The 17,678-nt window shown below is 41.4% G+C and overlaps 1 protein-coding gene across 1 annotated transcript in view; it reads left to right on the forward strand.

Moving 5' to 3' along the window:
• Window positions 1-17,678, forward strand: part of VPS16 (VPS16 core subunit of CORVET and HOPS complexes) — a 1,917,946-nt gene that overhangs the window by 480,485 nt on the left and 1,419,783 nt on the right. Inside the window, exon 5 of the mRNA XM_044060689.1 lies at window positions 15,070-15,211. Within this exon, the coding sequence (XP_043916624.1) occupies window positions 15,070-15,211 (142 nt within the window). The remainder of the gene's footprint in view (window positions 1-15,069; window positions 15,212-17,678) is intronic.

Consider the following 17,678-nt stretch of genomic DNA (forward strand, 5'->3'; position numbering starts at 1 on the left):
GCTAGTCTCGAGCCAGTAAAAGCTCTTGAGCTTTAGTATCGGCCAAGTCGGAGCCAAATATCAGCTCCAAACCCATCCAGCAAGAATGTAGGTGAGATGGACTACAAACATGGAACGTTATGGTAAGTACATAACTTCTTTTTTTAGTACAATGTCACATTTGGTCATGAAAACCTATGCTAAGGATTGCAAATGCCCCCCACCACCATATGCACAAGTAACACAAAACACACACTCCAGTATCCACGCTGATATTCCCTCTCCACTTTGTACAAATTTAATATTTGTGTAGCAGAGCATAAGAAAATTAATTTGTCTGACTTTTTTTTTTTTTGTATTGAGTAAGCTACAATGGACTTGCGCAGTACATATACACTTATATGCACATACATACCTACATATTTGTATACATGTTCATTATGCGTTTATCTGTCTGTAAATTGTGTGTGTAATATATACATATGTGTATGTGTGTATATATATATATATATATATATATATATATATATATGTGTGTGTGTGTGTGTATGTATATATCTATGTATGTGTATATATCTATGTATGTGTATATATCTATGTATGTGTATATATATATATATATATATATATATATATATGAGAGAGATGCACGCAAGTATACATTTTATAAATTTTACATACATTACATGTATTATGTAGTTATACATGTATAGCTACACATCCATATATATAAATATATAAGTATGCATGTGTGTGTGTTTGTATATATATATATATATATATATATATATATATATATATATATATATATATATATGAGAGAGATGCACACAAGTATACATTTTATAAATTTTATATACATTACATATATTATATAGATGTTCTTCGTGTTTCACTGTTGCAGTCATTACATTTGGGTTATCTGCCTGCAGGTAGCCCTCAGCCGGCCTGATTATCAAAGTCTTGGGTCCTGCGTCAGATGCTGTCTCTTCTTCCAAGACATCAGGTAGTCAGGGGTGTAAAGCATGCAGACGAAGCCATTACATCAGTCTTTCTTGCCGTGCGGTGCCCGAAGCAGAAGCAGTTGGCAAGTGCCGGTCGGCCGACTCCTGAAATTTTAATTTTCGAGTTTCAGAACCGAAGTCTTCAAAAAAGCTAAGTGCCCTGTTGGGGATCCTTTTTCTTGCTCTAAACCGATGTCAGTAAAAGTTAATTGTATTACCTGTGGAAAGACAAATACCTCATAAAGATTTTCATTTGTACTGCATTCCTTGCCTAGGCCCAGACCACAATGTCCCTTGCTGTCAGTTTTGTGCCTTATTCAATTCTCAAACTATTCATCGTCGGTTCATTTTTGCAGCAAACTATTTCAGTACTTGGTTTAATTATCCAGAAATCGCTTCAGTAAGCCATCCGACTACCGACATTCCGAAAAAACGTAAAGATAAAGACAGAGACAGATTGTATAGGTCCAAAGCTGCCAACGATGCTTCTGTTAAGCTAGTCGCCTGTTTGCCGGTACTCAGTGAGGTGCTTTCGCAGCCCCTGACACCCGCTACTTCAGATTTGCAGGCCTCTACTGAGTCCGGTATGTTGCGAGATGCTTCTTCAACTATGGAACTTGCGGATGTCTCTACCTTGGATGGGTCCGGAGCCGCTGTGCAGGCACCGGCTTCTGAGGGTGTATTCAGGCCTACGGACTTCCATTTCAAACTGACACCATCTTCTTCTTCAAGGCCTAAAACTCTACCCACACCTAGAAAACCAACGTCCAAACCGCATGGTCAGGCCCATATGCCTAAAAAACAAATAAGAATGGCTGAAGACCTTATTACTCTAATTAGGGGAAGCCAGCCTCCTCCCTCTAAGAGACCTAGAACTGATTTTCCTTCTGATCAGGATTCTGAAATTTCTGTTTCTTCTGATGACCAGGATATGCCCTTATCTACCTAAGAGGATTCTGATGCAGAGGACTTCATACCCTCTGATTCCCCTCCAGAAGATTTTTCTTTTGGTGAAACCTTGCACACCCTTAGGGAGCATTTCCGCTGGGGAAGGCAGGATTACTCTGACTCCAAAATGAAGTTTAGGGAATTCTTACTCCTACCTCAACATGGGCCTTTAGCTATCCCTCCTGTACTGGACATTGTAGATGATGCCTTCTTGGAATGTAGCCTGGCCCCAGACACTTTACCTCCAGCTCCCAGGAAACCTGACCAGTATTACAGAGTACCTGACTCTCTCAAGTTCCTCTTTAAGAATCCTACTGCGGACCCCAAGACCATTTCACAGGACCCAAAGGCATTAAGGCTACTACTGCCAAAAACCCTACCCCCCCCCCCTGATAGAGATTCCAGGGCCCTGGACAGATGAGATATGAAGGTATACACTTCTGCCACTTTAGCCATTAGGGCCTTAAACTGCCAGTTTCATATGTTAAAGTATCAGCAGCAATATTATTGGACTACTTAAACAGAAAATTATGTTGATTCCTGACTGTGCTGAAAATAAAGAATTACAGGATTTAATGCATTCTGCTGAACAAGTTGGTAAACATACTTTGCAATGTGGTTTTTACTCTTTAGAAGCATCTTTGCAGGGCTGCTGTCACTGGGTCTGTTCTTAGAAGACATGCTTGGCTTAAGGAGCAAAATTTGCCAGATCATGTTAAAACTAAATTACTGGATGCTCCCTTAAACCAAGACCGACCGACCGCCTGTTCGGCAACAGAACAGAAGAAGTTCTTAAAAAGATGGAGGAAAAAGCTAAATCTATGCAAACTGTTAAAGATTTTCTGCAAGTACAGCCTCCCAGATTTAGTAGGCATTGGCCTTCTAAGAATTGGTTCCTTCCTGTCTCTTCCAGGCCTTCTCAGTCCAAACCCAGGAACAGCAGACCACCTAGGCTACAGTCTCAAGTTACTCACAGGCCTAAGAAGTGGGGGGCTCCCACTTCTAGAGCTGGAAGTAGTAAGACACCCCTATGGTAAACTGTCACAATGACTTCACCTTAAACCTTCCAAGCCCTGCTCAACTGTCTGCTCCCTTAGGGGGAAAAATTGCACTGCATGCAAAAAACTGGAAACACATTACCCGAGACAAATGGGTTTAAAATATAGTTTCCCAAGGATACAGATTCCACTTCCACTCCTTACCAACCCCAAACGGTTTGCCAGACCTACCCCCAAATCAGTGGGCAGATGCTCAACAGCAGGATGTTCTTCATCTCACATTGCTGCAGTCCTTACATATGGGTAGTCCGCTGTCCTCGGTCGGCCCGAATACCAAAGTATTAGGCTGACGTCGGTCATGGGTGCTCAGATCTGACATCAGAGCGTCAGGGTATAAAAGCGCATGATCGACGTCATATCCTCAGTCTTTTTTGCCGCATGGTCTGATGCAGAAGCAGCGTTGCAAGTGCCGTTCGGCGTTCTGAAATTTTCGTATTCTGAGTTTCAGACCGAAACCAAGTTGGGCTAAGTACCCCGTTGGGGAATATTTTTGTTTTTTCTTGCCTCAGTTAATTCCGGATGTCAGAAAAAGTGAATAATTGTATTTCTTGTGGCAGATACCGCATAGGGATTATCACTCTCTTTGCTTTCCGTGTTTGGGACCGGACCACGACGTAGTTGGGTGTCGGTTTTGTGCTAGGTTTAATAAGCGCACTATAAAAAGAAGGTTAGATTGTGCTAGGTTAGTCTTTGGTAAGCGGTGTAATTATAATATGCCGTCGGATCCTCCGGCCGCTTCCACGAAGAAGCGCAAAGACAAATCCTTGAAACCTAGACAGGTTGATTCGTCCGTTTCGGACGACGGTCCTGCAGAAGCTGCAGTGGAGCAGGTGGATCCGGCTGAAGTTTCTGTTGAGTCTCAGGGGGAAACTTTGATTTTGCAGGATGTGGCCTCGCAGGAGTCAGGTCAAGCTGAAGGGGCTTCTCAGGTTACTGTTCTCCCTTCTATGCCTAAGGTGGTTAGGCCTTCTGCTACTATTTCTAAGGCTTCTTCTAAGGGCAGGTCTGTTTTGCCTTCCTCTGGTGTCCCTCCAGGTACTTCAGGGTCTGTGCCTAAAAAGCACATGCTTAAAATGGCAGAAGATTTGATTACTTTAATTAGAGGTTCTATGCCCCCTCCTGATAAGAGGCCCAGGGTGGAGCCAGAGTTGGAAAGTTTGGATCAGGCCTCAGACGATTCAGACTCTTCTGCTGAAGATATTCAAGATTTTCCCCCTTATTCGGATTCTGATGCAGAGGATTCCACTCCTTCTGCTTCTCCTCCAGAGGATTTTTCGTTTTCAGAAACTCTGCATTCCATGAGGGAGCATTTTAAGTGGGAAGGACAGGATTTCTCGGATTCACGAAAGAGGCTTAGGGAATTCTTGTTTTTACCACAGCATAGACCCAGAGACTATTAGTCAGGGGCCTAAGGATGTTAGGGCTTCTGTTGTAAAGAATCCAGGTTCCTCTAGATAAGGAAGCTAGAGCTTTGGATAGATGGGGTAAGAAGGTGTATACCTCTTCAACTTTAGCAATGAGGGCTTTAAATTGCCAGTTTCATATGTTGAAGTATCAGAATTTCCTCCTTTCTCAGCTAAAATCTAAAGTGGATGCTTTGGCAGAGGGCATAGAGTGTAAAGAATTGCAGGATTTAGTACATGTCTCTGAACAGGTGGGTAAGCATTCTTTGCAGTGTGGTTTTGATGCTGTACAGGCCTCTTCTAGGGTGGCTGCCACTGGATCAGTTCTTCGTAGGCACGCCTGGCTTAAGGATCAGAATTTGTCTGAGCATGTTAAAACTAGAATTCTGGATGCCCCTTTACAGTCTGAAGTTTTGTTTGGTCCTTCTGTGGAGTCGGTTTTGAAGAAAATGGAAGACAAGGCTAAGTCTATGCAGACTGTTAAAGATTTTTTGCAGGTGCAACCTCCAAAGTTTAGTAGAAATTGGCCTACTAAGGGGTGGACCTACCCTTCTTCTGATTCTCAGTCTAGGGGTAGATCTAGACGTGGCAGGGGCAGAGCTCTCAGTACATTCAGGCCTAGAACTTGGAGTTCACCTGCACAATCTGCAAGTGAGGGCAGGGGCCAGCACTTTCGTAAACAGGCCCAATGACCTGCATTTTCAGCTGCCAGATTCTTCTTCCCTGGCAGCTCCTTTGGGAGGAAAATTAGCTCTCTTCAAGCAAAACTGGCTTTTAGTCACCCAGGACAAATGGGTATTGGACATTATAAACCGAGGCTACAAGTTCTATTTCCATACATTGCCTCCTTTCAAAGGCATGCCAGACGTTCCTCCTCGGCAAAGGATGGAGGCTCACAAGCAGATTTCTTTACTTCTTTAAATAGGAGCTATACAGCCAGTTCCTCTGTCAGAAGTGGGTCTAGGATTTTATTATTGCCTGTTTCTAGTACCAAAGAAAGGGAACACGTGGAGACCAATTTTGGATTTATCTATTCTCAACACTTATCTGGACATTCCAAAGTTCAAAATGCTGACGTTACAACAGCTTTTACCTCTGTTGGGAAAAGATCACTGGATGATAACTCTGGATCTCAAATAGGCTTATCTTCATGTTCCTATCAGGTCCAGTTGCAGGAGGTACCTGCGCATTCGGGCTGGAAATTTACTTTCTCAGTTCTCTGCATTGCCCTTTGGCTTATCTACTGCGCCCAGAGTGTTCACAAAGGTTCTGGCTCCAGTGATAGCCTTTTTCAGGTTAAAAGGAATACAGATTTATCCTTATTTGGACGATTGCCTGATTATTGCACAACACAAAGACGAACTTCTGCATCATCTACAGTATGTGATGGTAGTGTTAAGATGCCTAGGGTATTCTGTGAACGAAACAAAGTCCAGTCTAGTACCCTCTCAGGACATGTACTTTCTGGGTGTGAGACTGAATACAGCTTCCCAGATGGCCTTTTTGACCCCGGACAAACAAAGAAGCCTTTCTCTTTATTTCCATCAAATGTCTCTACAGTCCAGGCTGACTGCAAGGACAGTCCTTCAAGCCTTGGGGTTCATGGCATCTTGTATTCTGGTGCTTCCCAATGCCAAACTGCATATGAGGAAGCTTCAATGGTATCTCAAAAATGTATGGACACAACACTGCCAAGATTTAGACACTGTCATTCAGATAATACCTTGCATTCAGAAATAATTTTTGTGGTGGGCTCAGGAATGTCACCTAAACAAGGGACTCTCTGTGACCCGACCAGAGGCGAGTCGGATTCTAACGACAGATGCCTCGGACAAGGCTTGGGGAGCACACCTCAATGGAAAATGGGTGCAAGACACGGGGCCTGTCAGACTTCAACATTTGCATATCAACTTGAAGGAGATGTTAGCTGTCCAATTTGCATTGATGGCTTTCAAGGATTTACTTCACCCAGGACAGGTGTTGATTCAAACAGACAACACTACTGTCATGTGGTACATCAACAAGCAAGGGGGAATCCATTCGTACCCTCTTTGCAGGCAATTTGCATTGATGGCTTTCAAGGATTTACTTCACCCAGGACAGGTGTTGATTCAAACAGACAACACTACTGTCATGTGGTACATCAACAAGCAAGGGGGAATCCATTCGTATCCTCTTTGCAGGCAAGCGATGATTTTGTGGGAGACTGCTCTCAGTTTACACCTCCATCTTCAGGCAAGGTTTCTACCAGGAGCACAGAACTCCTTAGCGGATGTGTTGAGCAGACAAATTGTGGATCCTCACGAGTGGAAACTGGATCCTCATGTGTTTCAAAAGTTGACAGTGTTATGGGGGACTCCAGACCTAGATCTGTTCGCTTCTCCACTAAATTACCAGTTGCCAAAGTTTTGCACAAAAATGTTTCATCCCACAGCTTGGAAGGTGGATGCTCTATCATTCAGTTGGTACAATCTTCATGTCTATGCCTTTCCACCTCTGCCTCTCATTCCAAAGGTACTCCTGAAGGCCGGAATAGACAAGCCATCCATGATTCGGATAGCGCCGGATTGGCCTCGACAGCACTGGTACCCACTACTGAGGAGTTTGGTACGGGAGCCTCCATGGCCTCTGCCTTTGATTCCGCATCTTTTGTCTCAGGAGGGCAATCACTTCCTCAATGTCAAGATTCAGTCTCTGCATCTCACAGCCTGGCATATTCTGTTTTAGACCCTGGAGGGTCTCAGCTTCCACAACAAGTTTTGAATGTTATTTTGGAGGCCAGAAGGCCTAGTACAAGGAAAGTTTACGCTGATAAATGGAGGAGATTTTTTCTTTGGAGCAAAGCGAAGGACTTTGATGTTTCCAAGCCTGATTTAAGTGTTTCTCTTCAATATCTTACTGGGTTATTGGACAAGGGTTTGTCTTTCTCCTCGATAAAGGTTCATGCTGCAGCCATTTCTGCTCACTATGACTGTGACCCTCCTTTATTTTCTCATCCTTTGTTTAAGCAATTTCTTAGAGGGGCAAAGAACATAAGACCCCCACGTAGAGCTCCTACTCCTGCTTGGAATCTCAATTTTGTGTTGGAAAAGCTTACTCTACAACCTTTTGAGCCTGCAGCTACTGCCGAGTTAAAGTATTTATCATGGAAGACTGCTTTTTTGTTGGCCATTACCTCTGCAAGAAGGGTTTCTGAATTACAGGCCCTTATGGCGGTGGAACCTTTCCTGATTTTTCATAAGGATAGGGTATCTCTGCACTAATCCTTCCTTTATGCCTAAAGTGGTTTCTAGTGTGGCCTTGAACCAAACTATTCATTTGCCTACTTTTTATGCAAACCCTCAAAATAAAGGGGAGAAGATTTTGCATACTTTGGATATTCACAGGCAGTTACGTTATTATTGGAGCAGAACCAAGGGGTTCAGGCAGTCTCAGCAGTTGTTTGTTTCTTTTGCTTTGGGTTCTCAGGGAAAACCTGTTTCAAAACAAACTATTTCTAAATGGATTGGGTTTTGTATTTCTTTCTGTTATTCCCATCATGGTAAGGAGATTCCGGCTGGAATCAGACCTCATTCCACTAGAGCTACTGCCACTTCTACTGCCTTTCTACGGGGGGTAGCTACAAAAGATATTTTGGAAGCAGCCACTTGGAGTTCAGTACATACTTTTTCCAAGCATTACCACCTTTCTCTTTATTCTAAGTCTAGGGCTGGATTTGCCACTGCAATATTACAGGGCATTTTAGCAGCTCCTAATGCTTTATGATTTTGCCATCCTCCCTTTACCTCTGCTTTGGGATTCTACCCATATGTAAGGACTGCAGCAATGTGAGATGAAGAACATAGTACAGTTTTGTACCTACCATAAATGTAGATGTTCGAAGATCCACATTGCTGCAGTCCAATTTACCCTCCCTCCTTCCCCTCTGTAGTTTGGCATGGTTATCTGGTTTGGGTGATGGTTGTTGTTGGGCATGTTTTTGGGAGGTATCCTGTTTTTGGGCTGTGGCCTTTCTTTTAGGGCCTTCTGACATCTGGGGCAAGAAAAGACTGAGGATATGACGTCGATCATGCGCTTTTATACCCTGACGCTCTGATGTCAGATCTGAGCGCCCATGACCGACGTCAGCCTAATACTTTGGTATTCGGGCCGACCGAGGACAGCGGACTACCCATATGTAAGGACTGCAGCAATGTGGATCTTCGAACATCTACATTTATGGTAGGTACAAAACTGTACTTTTTCTCTCTTGTAAGTATCAGGGCTATTCAGCCTGTCCCAGCAGAGGAATAGGGACAAGGTTTTTACTCAAGACTTTTCCTGGTACCCAGAAAAGACAACTCCTGGCGTCCTATCCTGGACCTGTCTATTCTAAACAACTTTTTGGTAATCCCAAAATTCAAAATGTTAACTCTTCATCAGCTGCTTCCCATGCTAGGCAAAAATGCCTGGTTGGCAACATTGGACTTAAAGGAAGCTTACCTGCACATCCCAGTAAGGGAATCATGCAGACAATACCTACGCTTCAGAGCAGGCTACATGCACTATCAGTTCTCTGCACTGCCTTTTGGCTTATCTACTGCGCCCAGGGTATTCACAAAGTGCCTAGCTCCAATCATTGCATTCTGCAGGCAAAGAAATATTCAAGTATACCCGTACCTAGACGATTGTCTAATTCAGGCAGAAAGCCAGGACATACTATTAAATCATTTGGCATTTGTAAAGAAACTGCTAACCTCACTGGGGTACACCATAAACGAAAAGAAATCTCACATAGTACCCTGCCAACAAATTGTATTCCTGGGAGCAAGCTTGAACACAACTTCCCAGATGGCCTACCTCACGCCAGAGAAACAGGTTTGACAGCCTACTTCAAACTACTGGCCACAAAGACCCAGCTATCTGCAAGAAAAATACTGCAAGCCCTGGGGTTCATGGTGTCTTGCATCCTACTAATTCCACATGCAAGACTGCATATGAGGAAACTACAATGGTATGTAAAAAGCCTATGGTGTCAGCATTCTCAGGACCAGGAATTAATGATTACTATCGTTCCTTGTATAAAGACATTCATTCTACCCCCTGCTGCCCAAACCCTAACAACAGATGCATCAGACTATGCATGGGGGGCTCACTTGGCAGGGCAGTGCATTCAGGGCAAATGGAACCTGAGTCAAATGCACCTGTATATCAGTCAGTACGAAATGTTAGGTGTGCAGACTTCTCTGACAGCCTTCAAGGACCACATTCTTCCAGGACAATTATTGGTAAAGATAGACAACACCACTGTTATGTGGTACATAAACAAGCAGGGGGGAACCCACTTGTACCCTCTCTGCAGACTAGCCATGGCTGTGTGGAGCACAGCCTTAAGCGACCAATTGCACCTACAAGCTCAATACCTGCCAGGCAAGCTAAATTCACTGGCAGATGACCTAAGCAGAAATCTCATTGACCCACACGAGTGGAAACTGGAACCAAAGATATTTAACATTTTGAGAAACAAATGGGAGAGCCCAGAGATAGACCTGTTTGCCTCCCCTCAGAACTACTAATTGGGCAAATTCTGCACAAGGACTCCCTACAGACAAGCTTGGAAAGTGGATGCCCTGGCCTTCACCTGGGAAAGCCTCTCAGTTTATGCCTTTCCCCGTCTGCCTCTCCTCTCGAATGTTCTGCTAAAGATCAAACAGGACAAACCAAGGACAATTCTCATTGCACCAGACTGGCCACACCAACACTGGTAGCCCCTCTTGCGTAGTATGTCACTGCTGGAAACCATGGCACCTGCCTCAGACCCCTTCCCTGCTGTCCCAGCAGGAGGGCCAGATTCTGCTCCCCCAGCTTCAAACCATGAACCTTGCAGCCTGGCTAATTACCTGAGCTCTCCAATACCATCCATCAGTAAGCAAGTGCTGGATGTCATTCTGGAGGCAAGGAGGCCTAGTACTAGAAAATCCTATGCTGAAAAGTGGAAAAGATACTGTTCCTGGAGCCAGACTCAGGGGATGGGCACAGCAGTGCACAGTTTACCGCATATTCTTCAATACTTAACAGAGATGCTCCACAAGGGCCTTTCCTTCTCATCTATTAAAATTCATGCCTCAGCCATTTTAGCACATTACAATACTGAGCCACCCCTCTTCTCTCACCCCCTGCTGAAACAATTCCTCAGAGGGTCTAAAAATTTAAGACCACCCTGGAGAGCCCCTACTCCAGCCTGGGACCTTAACTTTGTATTGGGAAAGCTCACTCTACCTCCTTTTGAGCCAGCTGCATCTGCAGAGTTGAAATTCCTTTCTTGGAAAACAGCCTTCCTTCAAGCCATCACTTCAGCAAGAAGAGTGTCTGAATTACAGGCCATCATGGCAGTGGAGCCCTTCATCATCTTCCATACAGACAGGGTGTCCCTCAGGACCAATCTTTCCTTTATGCCCAAGGTGGTATCCAGTGTGACCCTTAATCAGTCCATTAATTTGCCAGCCTTCTTTTCTAATCCACAGAACAAAGGAGAACGAATACTGCACTCTTTGGACATGCACAGACAACTTAGATTTTATTTGGACAGGACTAAGGCTCTCAGGAAAACTGAACAGCTGCTAGTTGCCTTTGCTGCAGGGGAAGAGGGGAAGGCCATTTCAAAGCAAACCATTTTTAAGTGGATAGGCCATTGCATTCATTTCTGCTATAAGCACCATGGAAAACCTACCCCACAGAGGGGATAAGATCACATTCTACCAGGGCTGCATCTACTTCAACAGCCTTTCTCAGAGGTGTTCCTACCAGGGACATCCTCGAAGCTGCTACCTGGAGCTCTGTACATACCTTCACCAAGCATTACCACTTGCCTAATTTTTCTAAATCCACAGCTGTTTTGCCACTGCAGTCTTGCAGGGCTTAATAGCTGGTCCTAATGCTCTCTTAACTGCCTCCTCTCTTCCTTAGCTTTGGGAATCTACCCAAATGTAATGACTGCAACAGTGAAACACAAAGAACATAGTAAAGCTGTGTACACTTACCATAAATGTAGATGGTCGAGTGTATTCACCGTTGCAGTCCTGGTTACCCTCCCTCCAGCCCCCTGACTTCTGTTGGCTATACCTTTCTTCTTGTTTACTGTATTTTAGCTTTCTGGTGTATTTGTTTTATGTTAGAGGTGTAACCTTGTATATAATTGCTTCCCATTATAGGGCACCTGACATCTGGGGCAAGAAAAACTGATGTAATGGCGTTGGCTGCATGCTTTATACCCCTGACTACCTGACGTTATGGAAGAAGAGACAGCATCTGACACAGGACCCAAGACTTTGATAATCAGGCCGGCTGAGGGCTACCTGCAGGCAGATAACCCAAATGTAATGACTGCAACAGTGAATACACTCGAATATCTACATTTATGGTAAGTGTACACAACTGTACTTTATACATATATATCTACACATATATATATATATATATATATATATAAATATAAATATATAAATGTGTGTGTCTATATATGTGTATGTAAGTGTGTGTGTGTGTGTGTGTATACATATATATATATATATATATATATATATATATATGTAATGTGTGTATGTTTGTGTGTCTGTGCATATATATATATATATATATATATATATATATATATATATATACACACACACACACACACACACACACACACACACACACACACACACACACACATGCACGCGCACGCACACATTTATATATGTAGATATGTAGGATCCATACCTTTAGTCAAACATTCAGAAGATAGAGCTTTTGTAATGCCAGCACAGGCTATTGAAGAATCTTATCGCAGAATGCCAGCATTACTTAGTGGAAGGTCGCTGTACAGGGAGGACTGGACATTTGCCCTTTTCCCACTGTTGTGCCATCTCAGAGTTGGTATATGTAAGTAACAAGGGGTCTGGGGATTCGAGGAGACTTCCCCCAAAAAAAAAAAAAAAAATTGTTTTGATGTTCAATCTTTATATATCAGTCAAATTAGGTTTGATGTTGAGCTTTTTCGACTAAAGGTAAAACATTTATATATATACTTGCAACTTGTGTGAACATAAAACCTTTAGGACTGAAAGGTTAAGAGCTTAGCAGACCTACATCCTCACTCTTCTCATTATGATTTGTTTTAAATCATACTGTTAATGGTTCTTAACTTTGTTACTCTATACTAGTAATGTCTTTCGTCTTTTCCCGATTAGGGGTTGCCACAGCGGAACTCCGGTCCGCTAATGATTGGCAGTGAATTTTTACGGTGCTGAGTTGCCAGCCCAACTCCCAACCATCAAAGAAGACACACCTATTCAGGCACGCACCTACTTGCATGTCTTTATATGTCACTCGACCACGGGGAGGACATGCAGACCCCACTCAGAAGGCAAACCAGCTGAGAATCGAATGGGAGAACCTCAAGCTGTGAGGTGATAATGCCAACCGCTACACCACCGCGGCCTACAACTTTGTTACTCTATACTAATGTCCCCAAAATATGAGAAATGTATGTTTTTCATTTTGAAGCATGCAAAAATAATTGGTTTATTTATGTTTTCATTTTGTTAACCAGGTAGGTAGGTTTGAAGTAGCATGCATTCATACATAGTAGTTTAGTGTTAGTTAAGATATAATGTATACACGCAGTAGAACTTGGTGTGAAAAACAACTTGCTTGCTTTCAGTAAACATTAGCTTTTAGCTTTAAGATGAAGTTTGCTTGCCACTCATAAATAATTAAAGTGAATTATTCTCTGTTAAATTTAATGCGTTGAAGTACTAAGGTTGCTGGGGAGGGAACTTACTTGTATAACTGTACTCTTCCCCACAGTTTCATATTACATTTGTTTCACTGAAATGCTTGCCAATGATCCCATCACATGTTAATTACATTGTTCCTTGTAGATTTCATTTAGCACACCGTTTAGACCTGTCATGATTAATGTTTACAGTTGCAAACTCCTTGTCTGCAATAAAAAGCAGATGGTAGTAGAAAGAAAACCAAGTTATTTTCTTTACAAATTTAGGAATGACCTACTGTTTTTCATGCCTGTCATCAGTTTCTTTAGTGTTTCAAGCCATTTTACTTATTTATAACTTAAACTAAGGATGATAGTCTAGACATCATCTTCTACAACACAGGTGAAATTGTCTTTTAATTCCGTATATAATATGCTCAATATACTTTTTACGGTCCTTCCCCAGCAATCCACAATTACATTTTATTAACTGTAATTTGCATCTTTCCATCCTTTCTTATTTTAATACAGTGAAAAGCCTGGATATAGTACATTACATTAGACAGTACAATGAATAAAAGTAATTACAACTAAGAAAAAGTACTTTTTATTTCAGTATCCCTAGCACATACAGCAGACACTGATAAACATTCACTCACCTCAGATTTTAAAAACCTCAGAGTACATCTTAAAAAGGACTGCTTTACAATGTAAAATGCAGTTTACATCATTTTTATACAAATATTACTAAGAACAAAATCCGTTTCTTTTTCAGTGACTTCACATTCCTTCATCTCTACTTAATAAAATCTCTTGTATTTCTTGACTGTGATCTGTCGTAGAGACCAGCAGTTAATATTTCCTATCTAATATACCCACCACATAACTTTTAGCAACCCCCTAACTAGCATATCCCTCCAATTTAGACTTGTGTGTTTCAAGGGGACACAATTGGATTGGGTTACATGGCTAGACTTAGACCGTGATGGTCGTTAGCCTAGTGTATACCTGTGAACCTATCTGCCTTGAATCCTTTTGGAAGCATTTTATCCCATACTCCTTTCATTCCCTTCCCTTTTCTTTCCTTTACTTTTTTTAGTAGAAACTGTTGCCTTTTTCTGTCATTCATGTCAGACCGAACCACACATGTCAGCCATATTTTCTTCCCTGTTAAGGTGACACTGGCAAAGGTTAATTGTATTATTTACTAATGTATCAGATTTGGCACACTGTAAAGCTGTTTTTTACACCACATCTGGCAGAAACGTATGCTTAGGTGTCCTTTAAATTTATGTTTGTCAGCCAGCTATATGACTTAGCAGGATAAACCCATTTATACAGTCTATAACCTGGGTTTGATTAGTGACCGAGGTTCTGGAGACTCTTCTTTGAGGGAAAAGAGAGGAGTGATGAGCTAAAACCTGTTCACCTCTCTGTGTGGAGAAACTTGGAGGATGCATTCTCAGAGTGCAGACTGTTGTGCATCCCTGGCAGAGACTGGGAGCCACTGCCTTCAGGGCAGGCAGGTTGGATTGAGATTTCTGTCATTTGTGGAGGTGGGGAATACACTTTTAAAAGATAATGATGACTTCATGCTAGCACTTTAGAACGTAGCAGGCATGGTTAGAAGAATAAGTAGTCTGAAGAAGAAAACTTCTGATTTCCAGAAGATGATGCCACCATTCATGTCTCTTTACCCTGACCCTTAGCAGATTTAATGGTCCACAATGCTCTCCCCTCTGGGGAGCATACGAGATGGAGGCTTGATGATCAGTGGAGAATCAGGAACAAAAAGAAAAAAAAAATGGTGGTTGTCGTGTCGTGTCATAGCAACTAAGAAATCATGTTCATTGCATTACCAGGTTCATTGATGGTATTGATACAGATAGTGTTTTGCAAGTCAAGATTCTTATTGTATGATTTGATCTGTTTTTTTCAAGGGTCTGTCAGTTATGGATGCCAAGGTTTTCCATTTTGCTTCTGGTTCAGGCATTGTTATATTAAATGAAGACGGCAGATTTTTTTATATGTTAAACATCAATGAGTTTAAAATAGAGCGACTTCCTAACATCCCTGGTAAAGGTGAGTGCATCTTTTTCTTCTGCAGATGAGACAGAACGTTTTTGTTTAAAGTCTCTGAAATTTAGAAATGCAATTAAACATAACTGTATTTACACACTGTGCAGTCCTTGTGTATGGTACACATCATCCTACTCTGGAATCATTACATCTATTAATGGATATTATTGAATATAGGCATGTGTTTAAACAAATCCCAGAGTTTACAGATGTACAAAATCCACTTGTTGTCTGACCTACTGAGGTCAACTGGATATAGACTGTCTTACACATTTGTTCAGGTCCTATGTAGATTTTTAACCTTTCTATTTCTCTAGTATTAGCTGATTTTATGTCTTGGTTCAAGTGAGCATAATCTTTGTCTTCTATAGTATTCACTCTGTTGTTCCAAATTCTCTTCTTTAATCCAATGATATGACTGCATCAGCATGTGAACCAGAATTAAGAAGAGGAAAAGCTAACAAAAAGAAATAAGTAAAACATTTATAGTTAGTATTTACAGGTAGATCCATGAAGCCCCTTATTCCATCTCTGTTGTCTAGAAGAACTCAGATCCTTCAATATATGGTAATAGGAATGGTTTTCTCCCTCCCAGGGGTAACCTATTGTTTTAATACTGGGATTCTCCCTGGTTCATCTGCTTCAGACATAGTTCCTGTGTATTCGATTTGTTTATTAAGTGTCTTGCCATTTTGTTTCTTTGACTTCTTAAAAACTTAGAGTCTGGTTATATTTACTTTTTTACTTCCTCGTAATTTTGCCACTATCAGAAGCAATGCTATCAGAGATCTTATGTGCTTGGAATATTTGTTTTCTAAACAGTTCAATAACCTCATTTCCTTGATGAGTGAAACCTGTTTATGCCCTTGCAATTCCCCACATTCCCAGAACATACTACTTCAGTATCCCTTTTCTAGCCTGTCACATCTACAACAGATAATCACCGATTGTGGAAACATCTTTTGTTGTCTAGCTGTTGTGTAGAACTACCAATGTAAACATTTTGATGCAAAAATTCTAAATTTATAAGATTTTGTGGCTTATCTTAAAGCCATACAGATTTCCCTTCAGTCCTGTTTAGTGAATTGCTTTTGTAGTCTCTGATTCCAATCCTGCCTCCATCTGTTTCCCATTTGTGTATGTTGGCCAGCCAGAACCTTATAAGCTTTGATTAGTAATTTTAGTCTCCATTATAAAGTACCTACACCTGGTTTCTTAAGGTTTTGAATGCTCCATGTGCACCTTTTAACTCCTCCACTACCGTTCTGTATAAATTAGGCTGTCTACCTGCCATAAGCCAAGCATGCCTTATACTTCCTTGTAATATGTCATCTTATCTTCTCTTGTTAACTGTTCCCAATAACTGGGATCTTTATTCTTTGCTGTCCACATTCCTACTGATGTATCTTTTGATTCTTCCTTTTTGTGTCTTAATCTGTATCCGATGGGTAATATTGTCTCCCAGTTTCTAACTGGCTTCTGTTTTTTTACTCATGTAACAGTATGTTGTAAGTATTTCTGAGCAGAGCTTGTCTTGCTGTTTCTGTCTATAACATTCCATAAAGTAGCTTATCCAAAGCATCTAGTACAGCTTCCTGATCTTGTATCGTTTTCTTCTGTTTTGTATTATGCTTCTGATTTTGCAGTAATCCCAGCAGTCTGCATTGGGTAGCCTTAAAATAATTCGACAGCTCTGGCATCCACAAGCCTCCTTGTTCTTCTGGCAATGTCAATTTCTCCCACAGAACCCTCTCTCGCTCTCTTTTTTTTTTCTTTCTTTTTTTTTTTTTAATTCAATAAACCGTCTCCTATTTAATGTCCTAGAAAAATTCCTTTATCCTTTATATTTAAATTGTATCCCAAATATTTCCCTGGGGGGAATACATCAATGCCTGACCTACATAAAATATCAGGAGCACCAGGAACAATTTTACATTCATTGCTAATATTTTCCATTTCTTTGGGTTCTTAATTATTTTCTTTGTAGTTTCCCAGCACATTTCTTGAGCCATCTGGTCTAAGTCCTGTTTTAACCATATCCCTAAATGTCGCATTCTGGAATACTCCCACAAACAATCAATTTTTTGTACTAACTGATGTGTAGGTATATAATTTATTGCAATAGTATTGTTTCTGGTTCATTTATTTTATATCCTGCTGTTGTTAAATTCCTCTAAAGTATTCGTTTCTAGATCATTTTCTGGTTTATTAATGTAAAGTATGATGTCATCTGCAAAAAGTGCTATTTTTTCATTAGAGTTATTTTATATATAACCTGTTATATTGGCTTATTTTGCACTTGCTGCCAGGGAAGGGCCGATGGTGGGCATTCCTACCCAGGTGCATCTTGTTACGTTGAGTCACTGCAGTAATTTACTCTTACATTTCAAACTTACAGTAACACACTCAAATAGCTGAGATATTAACTGTATTAATTCCAGAGGGAACCCATATGTTTCCATAGCTTTTT

This window comes from Protopterus annectens, chromosome 2.part0 (assembly GCF_019279795.1).
Source record: "Protopterus annectens isolate FY-2018-M chromosome 2.part0, PAN1.0, whole genome shotgun sequence".
Lineage (NCBI taxonomy): Eukaryota > Metazoa > Chordata > Ceratodontiformes > Protopteridae > Protopterus > Protopterus annectens.